The following is a 13,719-nucleotide window of genomic DNA, read 5'->3' as shown; positions in this document are numbered from 1 at the left end:
ATTTGGCACGATGACCAGCCGATCATAATATAAAGACATTTCATTAAACACAACATCTCTAGAAATGATATACTTGTGCGTTTTTAGATCCATACATTTTCATCATTTCTTTTGAGTATCATAGCCAAGGAAAACATATTTCTTCGTCTTAGCATCAAATTTGGTCAACTTTGCATTAGATACATGCACATAACAAATATAACCAAACACTCAAAAATATGAATTAAAAAGCTTCATTTTATATAATAACTCAAAAGGAGATTTCATATCGCAAGAGCTCAATGGCATCCAATTGATGACATAAGCGCACACATCATTGCCTCCACATATAATTCCTTTAGCAAATTATTGAAATATAACCAATATCAACATGCTTCCAAAAGATTCCACAAGTTGTGCTTCGCCACACTATTTTGTTGTGAAGTATGAGCACAAGTCAATTACTAAGAATTTCATACTCTCTATAAAATCCATCAAACTCCTTTGAAATGTATTCGGCACCACCATGCTTCTTAAGCATTTGATTATTTACTCACATTCCACCATTACTTTGAAGAGCTTGATTTGAAAAAGACTTTTGGGTTCTCTTTAAGAAAATACACTTAAGAAAAGCTTGAATAATCATCTACAAAGAGAAGCATGTATTTAAACCCAAAATAACTTGATGTACTATCTGATACCAAGATATTCGTATGGAGAAAATCAAGCGGTTTCATGCATCTTGACTTAGAGTCTTCAAATGGTAAACGATGAAGCTTTCCAAGTTGGCATCTTTTACATATGCCACTAACTGTGATATTATCTAGATAAGGTATTCTATACACCAACTTTTTTAAGAATATATACTTTATTTTATTATGTGCCAATCTTGCATGTCACAAACTAGCGTTGACATTCTTGCTAGTTTTCTCCACGTATAAAAGCTGGATCGAAAGAACATATAGAGATTTCACTCTCTTTCAACAATGGATAACATCCACATCAATCCTAACATTCTGTATAATTCGCACATTATTAGGCCTAAAGAGAATATAATGACTAGAATATGCTACATGAGAAATGAAAATAAAAGTTTTAATCATACTAGGCACATTGAACACTTTTTAAAGTGACTATATCCACCTTTACAACATCTTCATTCACCACCGGATGAACTGTGTTGTTCGTCGTAACAATAGCATTCTTTTCTCCATAGTGTATGAACTCATTGAATTTAGACTTGTCACTAATCAAATGATAAGAGCACCCCGAGTCAACTATCTAATCATTATGATAGTTAACATTTGTCAATACTTGAACATATTTAAGCCACTTTCTAAAGTATATCCGGATATAAAATAAGAGTCTTGATCTTGACGTTGCTCTCTTTAAGATTTACTAGAGCCAACATTTTCATCTTTGAGCTTAAACAGTCTCTTTTAATATATCATATTTTGCCATATTGATAGCATTTAACATTTTTCTCCTTGGAGTTTCATTTCTATATCTTGAGCTTTCACATTCATATGTTTTTATATTTGTCTTGCCTCTACTTAAATCACCTTTCTTACTTTAGTGAACAAAACCTCTTCTTTATCATTTCTATTGGAGACTGAATACTCTGCCATTTGTTTCACCAATTTTTCTTAGTTGCTAAGCAAATTCTCAAACTCTATTATACTTGGTTCTCTAGCCCAACCTTGTAGTGACAAGACAAAAATATGATATTCCTCTCAACACCCTTAAATAAGATACTACTTCATCTTTACTTCACTAATTGGTTCATCCAAATCTAAGATCTCTCAACAATTTTGTTACGTTCAAAAGTACTCTCCAATGCTTATATTTCCTTGAATCGTATTTAATAATTTATTATCTAGAAATTACAATTGGGCCTCACTTCTTTTTGTCAACACTTCTCAAAGGTATCTCAAACATCTTTTAGTATCTTTGCCTCTCAAATATGATCAAGCATATCCTACGGATAGATGTCTTTAAAAACAAATATTGTCTTGCCACTTCTAGCAAGCTATCTCTTTCTTCCCTTTTCATTTCCTGGTGTATCATCCAACATTTTGATGTAACTCCCGTAAACAATCTCTCATAGCTCTTGGCTTTAAAGTTATGCCTCCATGCATGAATTCCATATTAGGTAATTTGAACTTGTGAGTTTTTCTATTCCAAGATAATTGAAGTTTCTCATCAAATCCATCATAGAAACAATTTAACAAACACCTTGGGTGCACAACTTGAAATACCTTCCTCTTGTTTCCCAAGGATGTAAGATCTCTAACCCACTACAAAAACCCTTGTAGCTCTAGTACTATGACACTATGAAGAGAAAACTGGCATCCTCTAATCCCTCTAATCTTCTTTCCTCCTAGTGTAGAAATCAAATGTTTCATACACACTCAAAATTGCACAACCATAAATAGAATAAGAATGGAGAATATAACCTCACAATAAAGCACATAAATAATTACAATACATATAGATCATAATCTTCATATCAAGAGATAATAACTAAAATATAAATCTAAAATACTAAGCCTTTACAATTGATAAAAAATCAAATTTACAAGACAATCACAAAAGAGGTAGAAAGTAAACTAGAAAGTCACCCACCTTCTACTTAGCAAAACTCTAAGATGGATCCTCTTCTCTTCTCTTGCTTTCTAAGATGACACAAAATGAAGAAGACTACCTAGAGTCCTCTTGACATACAGTGACTTGCTTAGTGTCATTTGCATTAAGTTTCTAGTAATAATAAGATTGGCTCTTAACAATTGAGCACATTTATTTTCTATACTAGATGCACATATTTATATAAATAAGCATAAGTGCCTATTTTAAAAATCTAATAATGATTTTTTTTAGTGCAAATATCCCTACAAAAATTAGTCAAGTTCTCATAATAGCAAAATTGGGCTCTTAAAAATGAAGTTAAATATTTTATATATTAGATGTACACCTTTCTATAAGAAGTATGCATAATTTAGTAAGAAGCTATGCATTGATAAGTGCATAGAGTGGGCTTGAGTTTGGGTTTGTACTAAGAATAGTTATTTTGGGCCATATTGGGCTCAAGCCCACTAGAACTAATCGGGCTCAGAAGAGTTGGACCCGACCCGATCCAGTCAATAGTATCTGATTATAGTTTATAAAATGAAAAAATTAAAATGGTACGAATTATCGGGTCGAGTCCTGTGATTAGACCCGACCCATCTACACCCTCTGCTCGTGGCAATGGTTCCGAACTTCCGATCAACCACGTACCATCTATCTTAATCTTCCTTCGTCTTCGCCCAAATCTCGCGGAAAACCCTAAAAAATATCTCATCTCGTTCCTTCTCCTCGCCATGGCGGGATCAAGCACCTGGTCACGAGCTCTGACTCAGATCTCGCCCTACACCTTCGCCTCCATCGGGATCGCGATCTCCATCGGCGTTTCCGTGCTTGGTGCCGCCTGGTGATCATTTGGATTCTAATTTTACATCTCATTGTTTCCTTCTTCTTCGTTTCTTTTCCTTATCTTTCACTGTTTTACTGTACTCTCTTAGGGGAATCTATATCACAGGGAGTAGTTTGATTGGCGCGGCCATCAAAGCTCCAAGGATTACCTCGAAGAATCTCATTAGGTATGTCTTTACTGAACTAGAATTTTTTAGTTTCCATCTGAAAGAAGTTTTTCCATGATACTAATTTTTTCATGTCGCATCCTGTGATAGAAAGTATATAACATTGAATCATCAATGGCTAAAGAAGGATGCTAGCGCCAAGCTTGCTGTCCCTTTTGTTATGGGAATTTTTCAACGTTAATTGTCACGGATTAAAAATTCACATATTAAATCCGTCCTTGCAATCACTACTAGTCATGGGCTGTGCTGCTAGATTTTAGTAAATCTTTACCAGTCTAGGAGAGGCTGATCTTAACTTCAGCAAGTTAAGATTGAGTTTAGTACCGATAAATAAAATCACAAGGAGGCACAAATTTCCATTAAATTGGGTAAATTGTTGAATGGATGCATAAGTTCATATTGAGCAGAGTAAATTACAAGGAAAGGGAGAACTTTTGAAATATTACTTGTCAAAAGGCATTATCCCTCATCTGAGAAAGATGCTAAGGATCTGCTATTTGCAATAGCACTCCCTAGCTAAAACTACCTCTAGAGTCTGTTTTTTAGCAGCAAATAGGGGGTAGTGCTTTTCCTTCGCATTTTGATATAACCCAAACCCTGGATTTGGCTAAAAGGATTGTGTTTTCCCATTTTCATATATTTCATATTAAATTTTCAGGTATATCGTAATTGACTGATAACTCCTTTAGTTTCTATATGTATATTCTTTTTATTTATTCCTTTAGTTCCTATCACTGTTTTAATTTAAACAAATATATCTGGAAATATTTAAACCTTCCAGTTTTGGATGTAAAAATCTTACCAAGGGACAAAAATGTTTTTTTGGTCAATTTTCCAAGTTATCTTTGTTGGCTGCTAATAGAAATACTTGGACTGGACTTTTCTATAGATAGTAATATTTCTATAAGTATCTTGCAAAAATCTGAAAATAATAGTTTGGTCTTCTCCTTTTCAAAGACAAGAAATATTAGTCACTCCTTGCAATTAACTTTCATTGTGAAACGAGAGCCTAAGAAAATGTACTTTGTGTCATGGTGAAGCCTCTGCAGGTTGGCCTAGTTATAAAGTAATCAAAGGTCTGGTAGATCTCCAAATAGTCCTGTCAAATGGTGTATGCTATTAAAGTTTGTTCATACCAACTTGTTTTCACTTTTACATTACTGTCCAAATGTTGCTTGTACCCAAATCTTTTTTACCCTTGTGGTTTGCTGATAGCTTTTACAAATACAATAACCACTGTTTCACATGGTTTTTTTTTATTATCACAAGATTGGCATGGTTTTAGATAGTTATGCCCTAAGAAAATATTAATATCAACTAAACTACTTCCATTTAGTCTTGCTGGTTTTCTTATAGTCTACTGTTATCTAAGAAACGATTACTGAAATCAATTTAGTCATTTTCTTGTTGTCTTGTTGTGATTTAGGAAATGTTTGATGAAATTTAAGCACTCTAAAGTCTAAATCTATTTTAAGTGTTTGCCTGAGAAATAACAATATCTTCCAAGCTATATTTTAACTGCAGTTTCATATTGGCTTGTATAGATAATAGCATGAGTTCCCTCTTTAGTTTCACATGATGCCCTGCAAAAAATTTGAATCTTGTAATTACCAATAACATTATTAGCATTAGCACAAGACAATCATTCTCGGTATTGTCATGAGTTACTATTTGAAAGATGGCTTCATCAAAGCTGTCTTTATCATTTTGACTTAGTTCATGTGATTACAGAAGAATTATTGAATATCTCTTTCTTCATATTCATAGTTTACCTGTCTGAGTCAAGACATAGTAGGAAAAGGATGAATTACAGAATACCATGGTTTGTTTGATGGTTGCAAGTCATTCTATTGGGTATGTAAATGGAATTCTTCCATTCCAGATAGATCCAGTATGTCTGGCACCGATACCTACATGCATTTCCCAGTGTTAAACTAGTTATTTGACGGGCACTTGCGTATCAATTTGAACTATGGGCACATGCTGATACGCATGGTTGCACTAGTTTTGCTTATACATTTCACATTAGGCTGTTTAAATATAGAATTAGCTTATATTTCGTATTCCTTATTTTGCCGCATTGGACTTTAACTTACTCATGGCAGCTTCATCAATTAAATATTTATCAAGTTAGGAGCATAGAGGTTAATTTTAAGGATTGGCCGGCATGGCATATGTTGCGGCATTTGCCGACTGTGCCACAAGGCTCCTGTGTTGGCCCCATGCAAGAGAGGGAGAGAAATATAAGTGAGATCGGGAGAGGGCCTCTCCCATGACAACACTCTCCATGTTAATCCCTTGCCTTCTACTTTTAAGTTAGATCCGCAAAACAAATCCTTTTTATTCACGACCAGCTTGCAGTTTTCCATAATTTTTTCAACCTCAGCTAGTGCATGACGAGGGAGATAGGAGGGCAACGGCTTCACACTGATGCTCTCTACTATTAGTCGCCTCCTCCAGCCGCTTTGCATCAATGGATCACTTTGCCATGTGACGGTATTGTGTCGGCACGGCATGTATTGATCAGCGTGCCCCGTGCTAATCGGCAACAACAATCCTTGTTATTTCTTCATATTTCATTTTTTTTTTGTTTGTGTGTGTGTGTGTGTAATACATGTTTCTTTGTGCATGGAATTCTTTTCATTAAATTTTTCTTATTGAACTTTTCCAGTGTCATCTTCTGTGAGGCTGTTGCTATATATGGTGTCATTGTTGCAATCATCTTACAAACTAAGTTGGAAAGTGTGCCGGCATCGCTGATATACCATCCAGAATCTCTGAGAGCTGGATATGCAATTTTTGCCTCTGGGATCATTGTGGGGTTTGCAAATCTCTACTGTGGGTATGTCTATTTGACCTCAACTCAATTCTCCTTAGAAAATGCTCATTACTTTCCTCAATATAAAAGTGTATGCTGGTGTTATCATGATGGTGGACTAAGCTTAGTTGGATGTTTCTTGAAAAACAGGCTTTGCGTTGGAATAATTGGAAGCAGCTGTGCGTTGTCTGATGCTCAGAACTCCTCCCTCTTTGTGAAGATTCTAGTGATTGAAATCTTTGGCAGTGCACTTGGGTTATTTGGTGTGATCGTTGGTATAATTATGTCAGCTCAAGCATCATGGCCTGTAAAGACAGCATGAGCTCTTACAGTTCGAGGAAAACATAGTTCCTTATTTTTGTGGCCGTATGAAGTTCTGTGCAAGTTTTGTCTCTCCAGAGGAGTCTGCAATCATCTAGGATCTTACGTTCCTCTTAAACCCTCTACTGTCCTCTCCACATAAGGCTTATAGTATGCCACGTGTAATGACATCTGCCGTTGCAGATAGAATCCCCTTGTGCCATAAAATAAAGTTGTTCAATATTTTGGGGTTTTAATGCATGCATTATAAACCTAAAGGGGGTCAGACATATTTGCTTTCATTAGTTGTAACTGCAATTTTTGTTTGGTTTATTTGGGTGCTCTACTTCTTTTCAATGGTTAACTGTAAAACTGAAGGTTGTCAGAAGTTTCCCGTGTTGAAGTCAGTGAAGAAATCTACTTTACAGCCAACACTTTGAAGATTTTGCGAGAATGCATTCTTACCTACAGAAGAGTTGACAGAAAATATATTTTATATTGTAGAAAGTAGAAACTCATCTGTGCCATTGGAAGGCACTTTTGTTTACCTAGATATATAAATGTGCTTGAATGTGATGCCAACTTTTCTTTCATCAGGTTTAGAGACTTGAAGCTGACTTGTTGGGTACCCCTACTTTGGTGGTGTTGTACCTCTGTTTGTCTGTAATTTGCTGAAAGCCAAGCCAAGTATACCTTCTTCTTCTTTAACTCCAAGTTCTTCTCAAAAGTGCATCTTATTCAGGTTTCCTACTTTATCTCTTATCTCTACAAAAAATAAAGGTTGGTGCTATAGATTAAGGCACTTTGTTTTCTTAGTCATCTTGCTCTTGCTTCTTTGTTGCAAATGTTGACCATTCTTGTTGCATTTTCTTTATTTACATTCTCTGTTCACAGCTGGACATTCTTTGCGTTATTCTCTGTTGTTTCTGACTTTCTTTGAGTAGTCAGATGTGAGGTTTATCTCTACACTGAGTAAGCATTAAGCAAAGAGACGAGCAAGGGTTAATATATGACAATATAAGCCTACAAGCTACAGGACTTTTATTGAGATAAAATACTAGTGCCAGTCACTGCCGGTTATCTTTTTTGTTTAGATCACCTGGTTCAGAGTTAAGCTCCTGATACGATAATTATTTCAAAAGCTCTAATTTGACGTGGAGTTAGCCATCTAAATATAAATTAGTTGGCTCGTTTAGGCCATATTTGGTGGCTTTCTGTATTATAACATGTTAAGCCTAATTTGTTGGCTGGCCTTTTATTCCTTCAAATTTGTACCTTTGACAGAGCATGCTTTGCTTCATATTCGAATCCAAGGAACTTATTTATCGGCTATTTCGCCGGTTAGTTCATCACATGCAAAGTGGGGAATTCTTTTAGAGTTTAGTCCAACATGACATAAAAGAGTTAGCATATACCAACTAATCCAGATTCTCTGGCATGTGCCTATACTACTGGAGTCAGTAATCCTGATAATTATCTGCCTAAAATATTGCTCCATGTTTTTGTTTCCCCAACTTTTATATGCCAATTTATTTCTTTCTTGAATAACATCATCACTTGCTCTCTTCAATCTCCTCTAGATGCATGCACCCAGGCAATTGTACAATTTTTATTTTAAATGTTCTCTGAAGAAAGGCAATGTTTAGATGAATTGCATTTATAAAAACTGCAAGCATCTTCTTCTTTCCTGGCAGAGATCCCACACAAGAGAAGCCACCACCTCATTAAGAAGTTGCCATGGCCATCAATGATCTCAAGATCTCAATCCAGCATCCACTATGGTTATAAGGTAACATGCCGCATCAACTTCTGTGTATATAAACATACTATCTGAGGGTAATCTAAAAGCCTCATCTTTGTACAGACATGGGGTTTCGTGAGGTCTAGGACCCCACACGGCCATGTGATTAGCCAGTTCATGCCTCAGACTCAGAGTCAGAGGGTGAGGGACAAAGTTGCAACTTGGCAAGAGAGACCCGGCCGAGAACAGGAGGAGAACAGTGGAGCCCCAATGTGAGTCCCCCCATGTGAGTAACCCCGTCCATTTCGCACACGCACACACACCACACACACACCCCACACACACACAGCTCATTAGAATAAGATGCACGAATAAAGGGCAATGTCCGGTTCACTCCCAATGGACCACATCTGTCACCTACGAACCTGACCACCCGGATAGGCCCCGCCCCTTGTCCACTCTTATGACGGAATAACTGGATAATCCCAACCTTATTCAACCTAATCGTCCCTATCCCGGTTCATCCTAGATAAAGAAAAAAGGTCCCGTGGACGTAAGGGACTGCGTAATCATGTTCATACACAAGCGGCTGACTACATTAAAGACGTCGCCAGTCGACCTTCATTTATTTTTTTAATATTATTTTACTCTTGCTAGTTTTTAAGTTACAGGAGAGAGAGATTGATTGTCCAAACTGGCTGACAGCTAAGAAATGTTTCAACTTTTAGCCTTTATATGGCCTACAAAAATTACCAGCACTCTCTGTATAACGCTAAAATCGCTTAAATGTTTAGCGTCTTCTCTGGTAGCTGAGTCTCTCATCTTAGTGGCTTCAAAACAAGATGCGTCTCTAAAATCTTATTAGAATGCTAAGTTGTTAAGTTATTAAGAATGCTAAGTTGTTAAGTTTGTATGAAACAACGCTGTGACGATGAAAAAGAAACGAATATAATTGTTCGCACCAGAACTTAATCAGATTTCAAACAAACATATATATATATATATAATCGTAATCACAAACCAGTTTAATTTTTTTTATCAATTTTTTAATTTAATATTGTATAATTTTGTATTAATTTATTTATTTTAATCTTATGATATGTTATTGGGAAGATCTGATTAATTTCCTTCATAATTTGGAAAAAAAATAAGTAGGACCGAATGGAAAAAAATATAAAGACATTTTTGAGAGAAATATAAATATATTTATGCATACAAATGCAATTACCAAAATAGGAAGCGGTCGTTGGCTAGAAAGACGCGGAAAGGCTCAAAGCTATAGAGCAGCAAAACAACAACCGGAAAACATTTGCTCCAGTAATCAGAAATAATACAACTGTAAATAGTTTGGATTCACCATTAAAATAATAGTTTTGTCAGTAAAACGATATTAAATCAAACACGATGCCTCTCTCTGGTGTGCTTGCTCTATAGGTTTTATATGATTAAGTTGGACTTAATTATTTAAGCATTAATTCGAGCATGAAGTTTAGGAATAGGTCAATTATTCTACAGTTGGTGGATAATATGCTTAATTACTTGTTAAGCATTGTGATGACGTTTCGAAATTTGAATCAAATTTTGGTATTAGAATTGTGGCCTATAAGTATCCGTCAAAGTTCGAATGCCCGTTACTTCCAAAAGCTCTTCTATAGAGATTGGAGAAGAGAGCGATCGGTCAACGCCGTCCGCGCCGCCGGCTCCAAACCACCGCGTTCCCTGTCTTTTCCGCCAAAATCTTTTTCGAAATTTGATCGGAATTTTCCCTTCTCCTCTTCTCCGAAGCTTCTCTCTCTTCCCACAACGTGGAACGCACACGTTGTACCCCGCTGCGCCACAAAGATTTAGAGGAGAGAGAGAGAGAGAGAGAGCTGTCTTCTTTAATAATACTTCTTTCTCTTGTGTCGCCCTACCCTTATATATCTCCTGTGCTCTCGTAGACTCCGGTGCAGGAGAGGAGGCGGCCTTTTCTATCGGGATCTGGACGATCTGAGAGCGGGATCGAGGTTGGAGGTCAGTATGTCGATCTGGGTATCGTTTTTTTTTGTTTTTATCAGGATTTTACGGTGAAATCGTTGTGAATGCGGGGTTCATTCGATCTATTTTATATAATCCCTTCTCGTTTTGGGTTTTCGCTTTTGTTATTTTCCCTTGATTTTTCCCTTCTGTTTGTTCTTTGGCAAGATCGTTTCCACTTGCTACATTGCGATCCTGTTCATCTTAGTTTCTTGCAGAATAAATCGATTTATTTATTTATGTATTTATTTTACTTTCTATGAGATTTGGATCTGTGGATCATTCAGTTTTCCTTTCATCAATTTTTCTAAAGATAAATTTCTGCTTCTATTCTCAGGGAGATCCATCTTTCACCGAATACATAACCTTTTGATAGTAACAAAAGGGAAGAAGAACCACCTCTTCTCCTTCTCCTCTCAGGAAAGAGAAGAAGGAGAAGAAAAAAGAACCATCTTCATCCCTTACCTGTTCCACCCTTTTTCCCTACTCGAAAAGCTCAAAGCTTCCTCCTTTTATAAGCTTTACCATGGTTGAATCAAGCCCAACAGCCCCAAATCCCACCTCCTCCTCCTCAAGGAGGCTCCCTGACTTCCTGCAATCTGTGAGGCTCAAGTACGTTAAGCTTGGCTACCACTACCTCATCACCCATGGCATGTACCTCTTTCTCTCCCCACTCATGGTCATCGTCGCCGCCCAAATCTCCACCTTCTCCCTCCATGACCTCCATGACCTCTGGGACCATCTCCGCTTCAACCTCATATCCGTCGTTCTCTGCTCCACGCTTCTCGTCTTCCTGTCCACTGTCTACTTCCTTACCAGGCCGCGCCCAGTCTATCTCGTCAACTTCTCGTGCTACAAGCCGGAAGAGGCCCGCAAATGCACTAGGCAAACCTTTATGGAGCGGTCAACGTTGACGGGCTCATTCACAAATGAGAACCTTGAATTCCAGCGTAAGATCCTTGAAAGGTCTGGCCTTGGTGAAGACACCTACCTCCCTGAGGCTGTCCTCAATATTCCGCCCAATCCCTCAATGGCTGAGGCACGGAAAGAGGCAAGGACTGTCATGTTCGGTGCCATTGATGAGCTCTTTGCCAAGACTAATGTGAAGCCAAAGGACATTGGGATCTTGGTTGTAAATTGCAGCTTATTTAATCCGACTCCATCTCTTTCTGCCATGGTTGTAAACCATTACAAACTCCGGGGTAACATTGTTAGCTACAATCTTGGTGGCATGGGTTGCAGTGCTGGTCTAATCTCAATAGATCTTGCTAAGAATCTTCTCCAAGTCCACCCTAATTCATATGCCTTGGTTATTAGCATGGAGAACATCACTTTGAATTGGTATTTTGGCAACAACCGGTCGATGCTGGTGTCCAATTGCTTGTTCCGAATGGGTGGTGCTGCCATCCTCCTTTCAAACAAGAGATCAGATCGCAGTCGTTCTAAGTATGAATTAGTCCATACTGTTCGAACCAACAAAGGTGCTGATGATAAGTGTTTCTCCTGTGTCACTCAGGAGGAGGATGCTGATGGTAAAATTGGTGTTTCCCTGTCCAAGGATCTGATGGTTGTGGCTGCTGATGCCTTGAAGACCAACATTACCACATTGGGCCCTCTCGTCCTCCCTGTTTCGGAGCAACTGATTTTCTTGGCTACATTGGTGGCAAAGAGATTCTTTAAGATGAAGATCAAGCCTTACATTCCTGACTTCAAGTTGGCATTCGAGCATTTCTGCATTCATGCTGGGGGAAGGGCTGTCCTCGACGAATTGGAGAAGAACTTGCAGCTCTCAGAGTGGCATATGGAGCCATCAAGGATGACACTTTACAGATTTGGCAATACATCAAGCAGCTCGCTCTGGTACGAATTGGCTTACACTGAAGGCAAAGGAAGGGTTAAGAAGAGGGATAGGATCTGGCAGATAGCATTTGGGTCTGGCTTCAAGTGTAACAGTGCAGTCTGGAGAGCACTGAAGACAGTCAATCCTGCAAAGGAGAAGAACCCCTGGATGGATGAGATAAACAACTTCCCAGTTGCAGTTCCTAAGGTTTCTGCTATTTGAAAAATCTTCCTCCTTTCTGTTGGTGGAGGTGGATTTTGCCTTTGATCTGATTGCTTGCATTGCAGTTTGTGTCCAGAAATAGAGTAGGGAAGTTGCTTTGTTTTGGTTAGCATATGATGATCAAATAACAAAAGCATGGACCTAATTGCCTGGAGAGAAGGGTGGATGAGTCATATGATATCAATTTGTGTAGCTCCTCAGGCTTGGGCATGCAATCTGCTCTAATGTTTTAATCTGTTTGCACTGCAGTCTGTATGCACTCTAACTATTTTCATATGATGATTCTGTGTACTGTCATTGATATTGATCTATAGCAAGCCTGCAGTATGTGGACCATTCCATGTCATTATATGTGCTGAAATGTTTTACCAACCACCATTCAAGACATCCTACGGAGAAAATGTGACCCTATGAAGAGATCTTCAGTATGTTCTCCTGCATCAATACATCATTATCATAGTGCATTTATTTTTGTCAAGAAAATCTCCTGCATCAATACATCATTATATATATATAATGGCTAAAATGCACTTTTATTTTATATCAACTAATTAGACAAGTATTTGTTTGTGAATATCTTTTTATAGTTTGGACATCACAAAAGTTCAAACTAGGGATAATATGAAAGACTAGTTCAATAATTTAAACATAAAATTATTTTCACTTTTAATTTTGATGGAAAAATTAATGATTTAGCATACAGTAGTACTATAAATGATAAGTACACTAAATAAAAGCTCACGAAGGCACTATAAAACTAGGCCTAACAATGAGGGATTAAATTGTATTTTCTTCTATAAATTTATTTGCTAAAGAAAAAAACAAAGAACCATTCATTAAAATTGGTCATCTATGTTGAAAATGAATGCACTCAGTTTTTAACTTTCAGGTGTTTAATCTTGCTATTGGGGTCTAATGCTATTATTATAAAATATAATTAAAAAAATTAGTGCAAATGGCCCAATTTAAGAAAAAGTAGAACGAATATTTTTCCTTTTTTTAATATAAAATTAAAAAGGAGCTGCTAAATTAGCTATAATTTAATTAAAATGGTTAGGAGAAAAAACCTCTTACTCTTAGGGAGTCGATATAAACTATAGAGAACTACTTAGGGAGTCAATATAAACTATTATAGGTTCTCGACAAAGCTAAGAGTCATTTTAAG

At 37.2% G+C, this 13,719-nt stretch overlaps 2 protein-coding genes across 2 annotated transcripts; both read left to right on the top strand.

Moving 5' to 3' along the window:
• The first annotated feature begins 3,228 nt into the window (after positions 1–3,228).
• Positions 3,229–7,443, top strand: LOC140777689 (V-type proton ATPase subunit c''2-like). The gene is made up of 4 exons (XM_073121977.1): positions 3,229–3,448; positions 3,540–3,617; positions 6,289–6,459; positions 6,586–7,443. The coding sequence occupies exons 1-4, from the start codon at positions 3,339–3,341 to the stop codon at positions 6,755–6,757; spliced, it is 531 nt and encodes a 176-aa protein (XP_072978078.1). The 5' UTR covers positions 3,229–3,338; the 3' UTR covers positions 6,758–7,443.
• A 1,300-nt stretch (positions 7,444–8,743) lies between these two features.
• On the top strand, positions 8,744–12,890 carry LOC140777687 (3-ketoacyl-CoA synthase 11-like). The gene is made up of 3 exons (XM_073121975.1): positions 8,744–8,762; positions 10,417–10,489; positions 10,830–12,890. The coding sequence occupies exon 3, from the start codon at positions 11,019–11,021 to the stop codon at positions 12,552–12,554; it is 1,536 nt and encodes a 511-aa protein (XP_072978076.1). The 5' UTR covers positions 8,744–8,762; positions 10,417–10,489; positions 10,830–11,018; the 3' UTR covers positions 12,555–12,890.
• The last annotated feature ends 829 nt before the right edge of the window (positions 12,891–13,719 follow it).

Source organism: Typha angustifolia, chromosome 15, assembly GCF_048772165.1.
Source record: "Typha angustifolia cultivar Huaian chromosome 15, ASM4877216v1, whole genome shotgun sequence".
NCBI classification, from domain to species: Eukaryota; Viridiplantae; Streptophyta; class Magnoliopsida; order Poales; family Typhaceae; genus Typha; species Typha angustifolia.
This window is presented reverse-complemented; position numbering and strand designations above follow the sequence as displayed.

Bases quoted from the DNA above. Each gene is read 5' to 3' on its own strand.
- LOC140777689 (XM_073121977.1), top strand. From the start codon at position 3,339: ATGGCGGGATCAAGCACCTGGTCACGAGCTCTGACTCAGATCTCGCCC. The intron at 3,618-6,288 runs GTATGTCTTTAC...GAACTTTTCCAG, and splicing joins ACCTCGAAGAATCTCATTAG to TGTCATCTTCTGTGAGGCTG. The intron at 6,460-6,585 runs GTATGTCTATTT...CTTGAAAAACAG, and splicing joins TTTGCAAATCTCTACTGTGG to GCTTTGCGTTGGAATAATTG.
- LOC140777687 (XM_073121975.1), top strand. From the start codon at position 11,019: ATGGTTGAATCAAGCCCAACAGCCCCAAATCCCACCTCCTCCTCCTCA.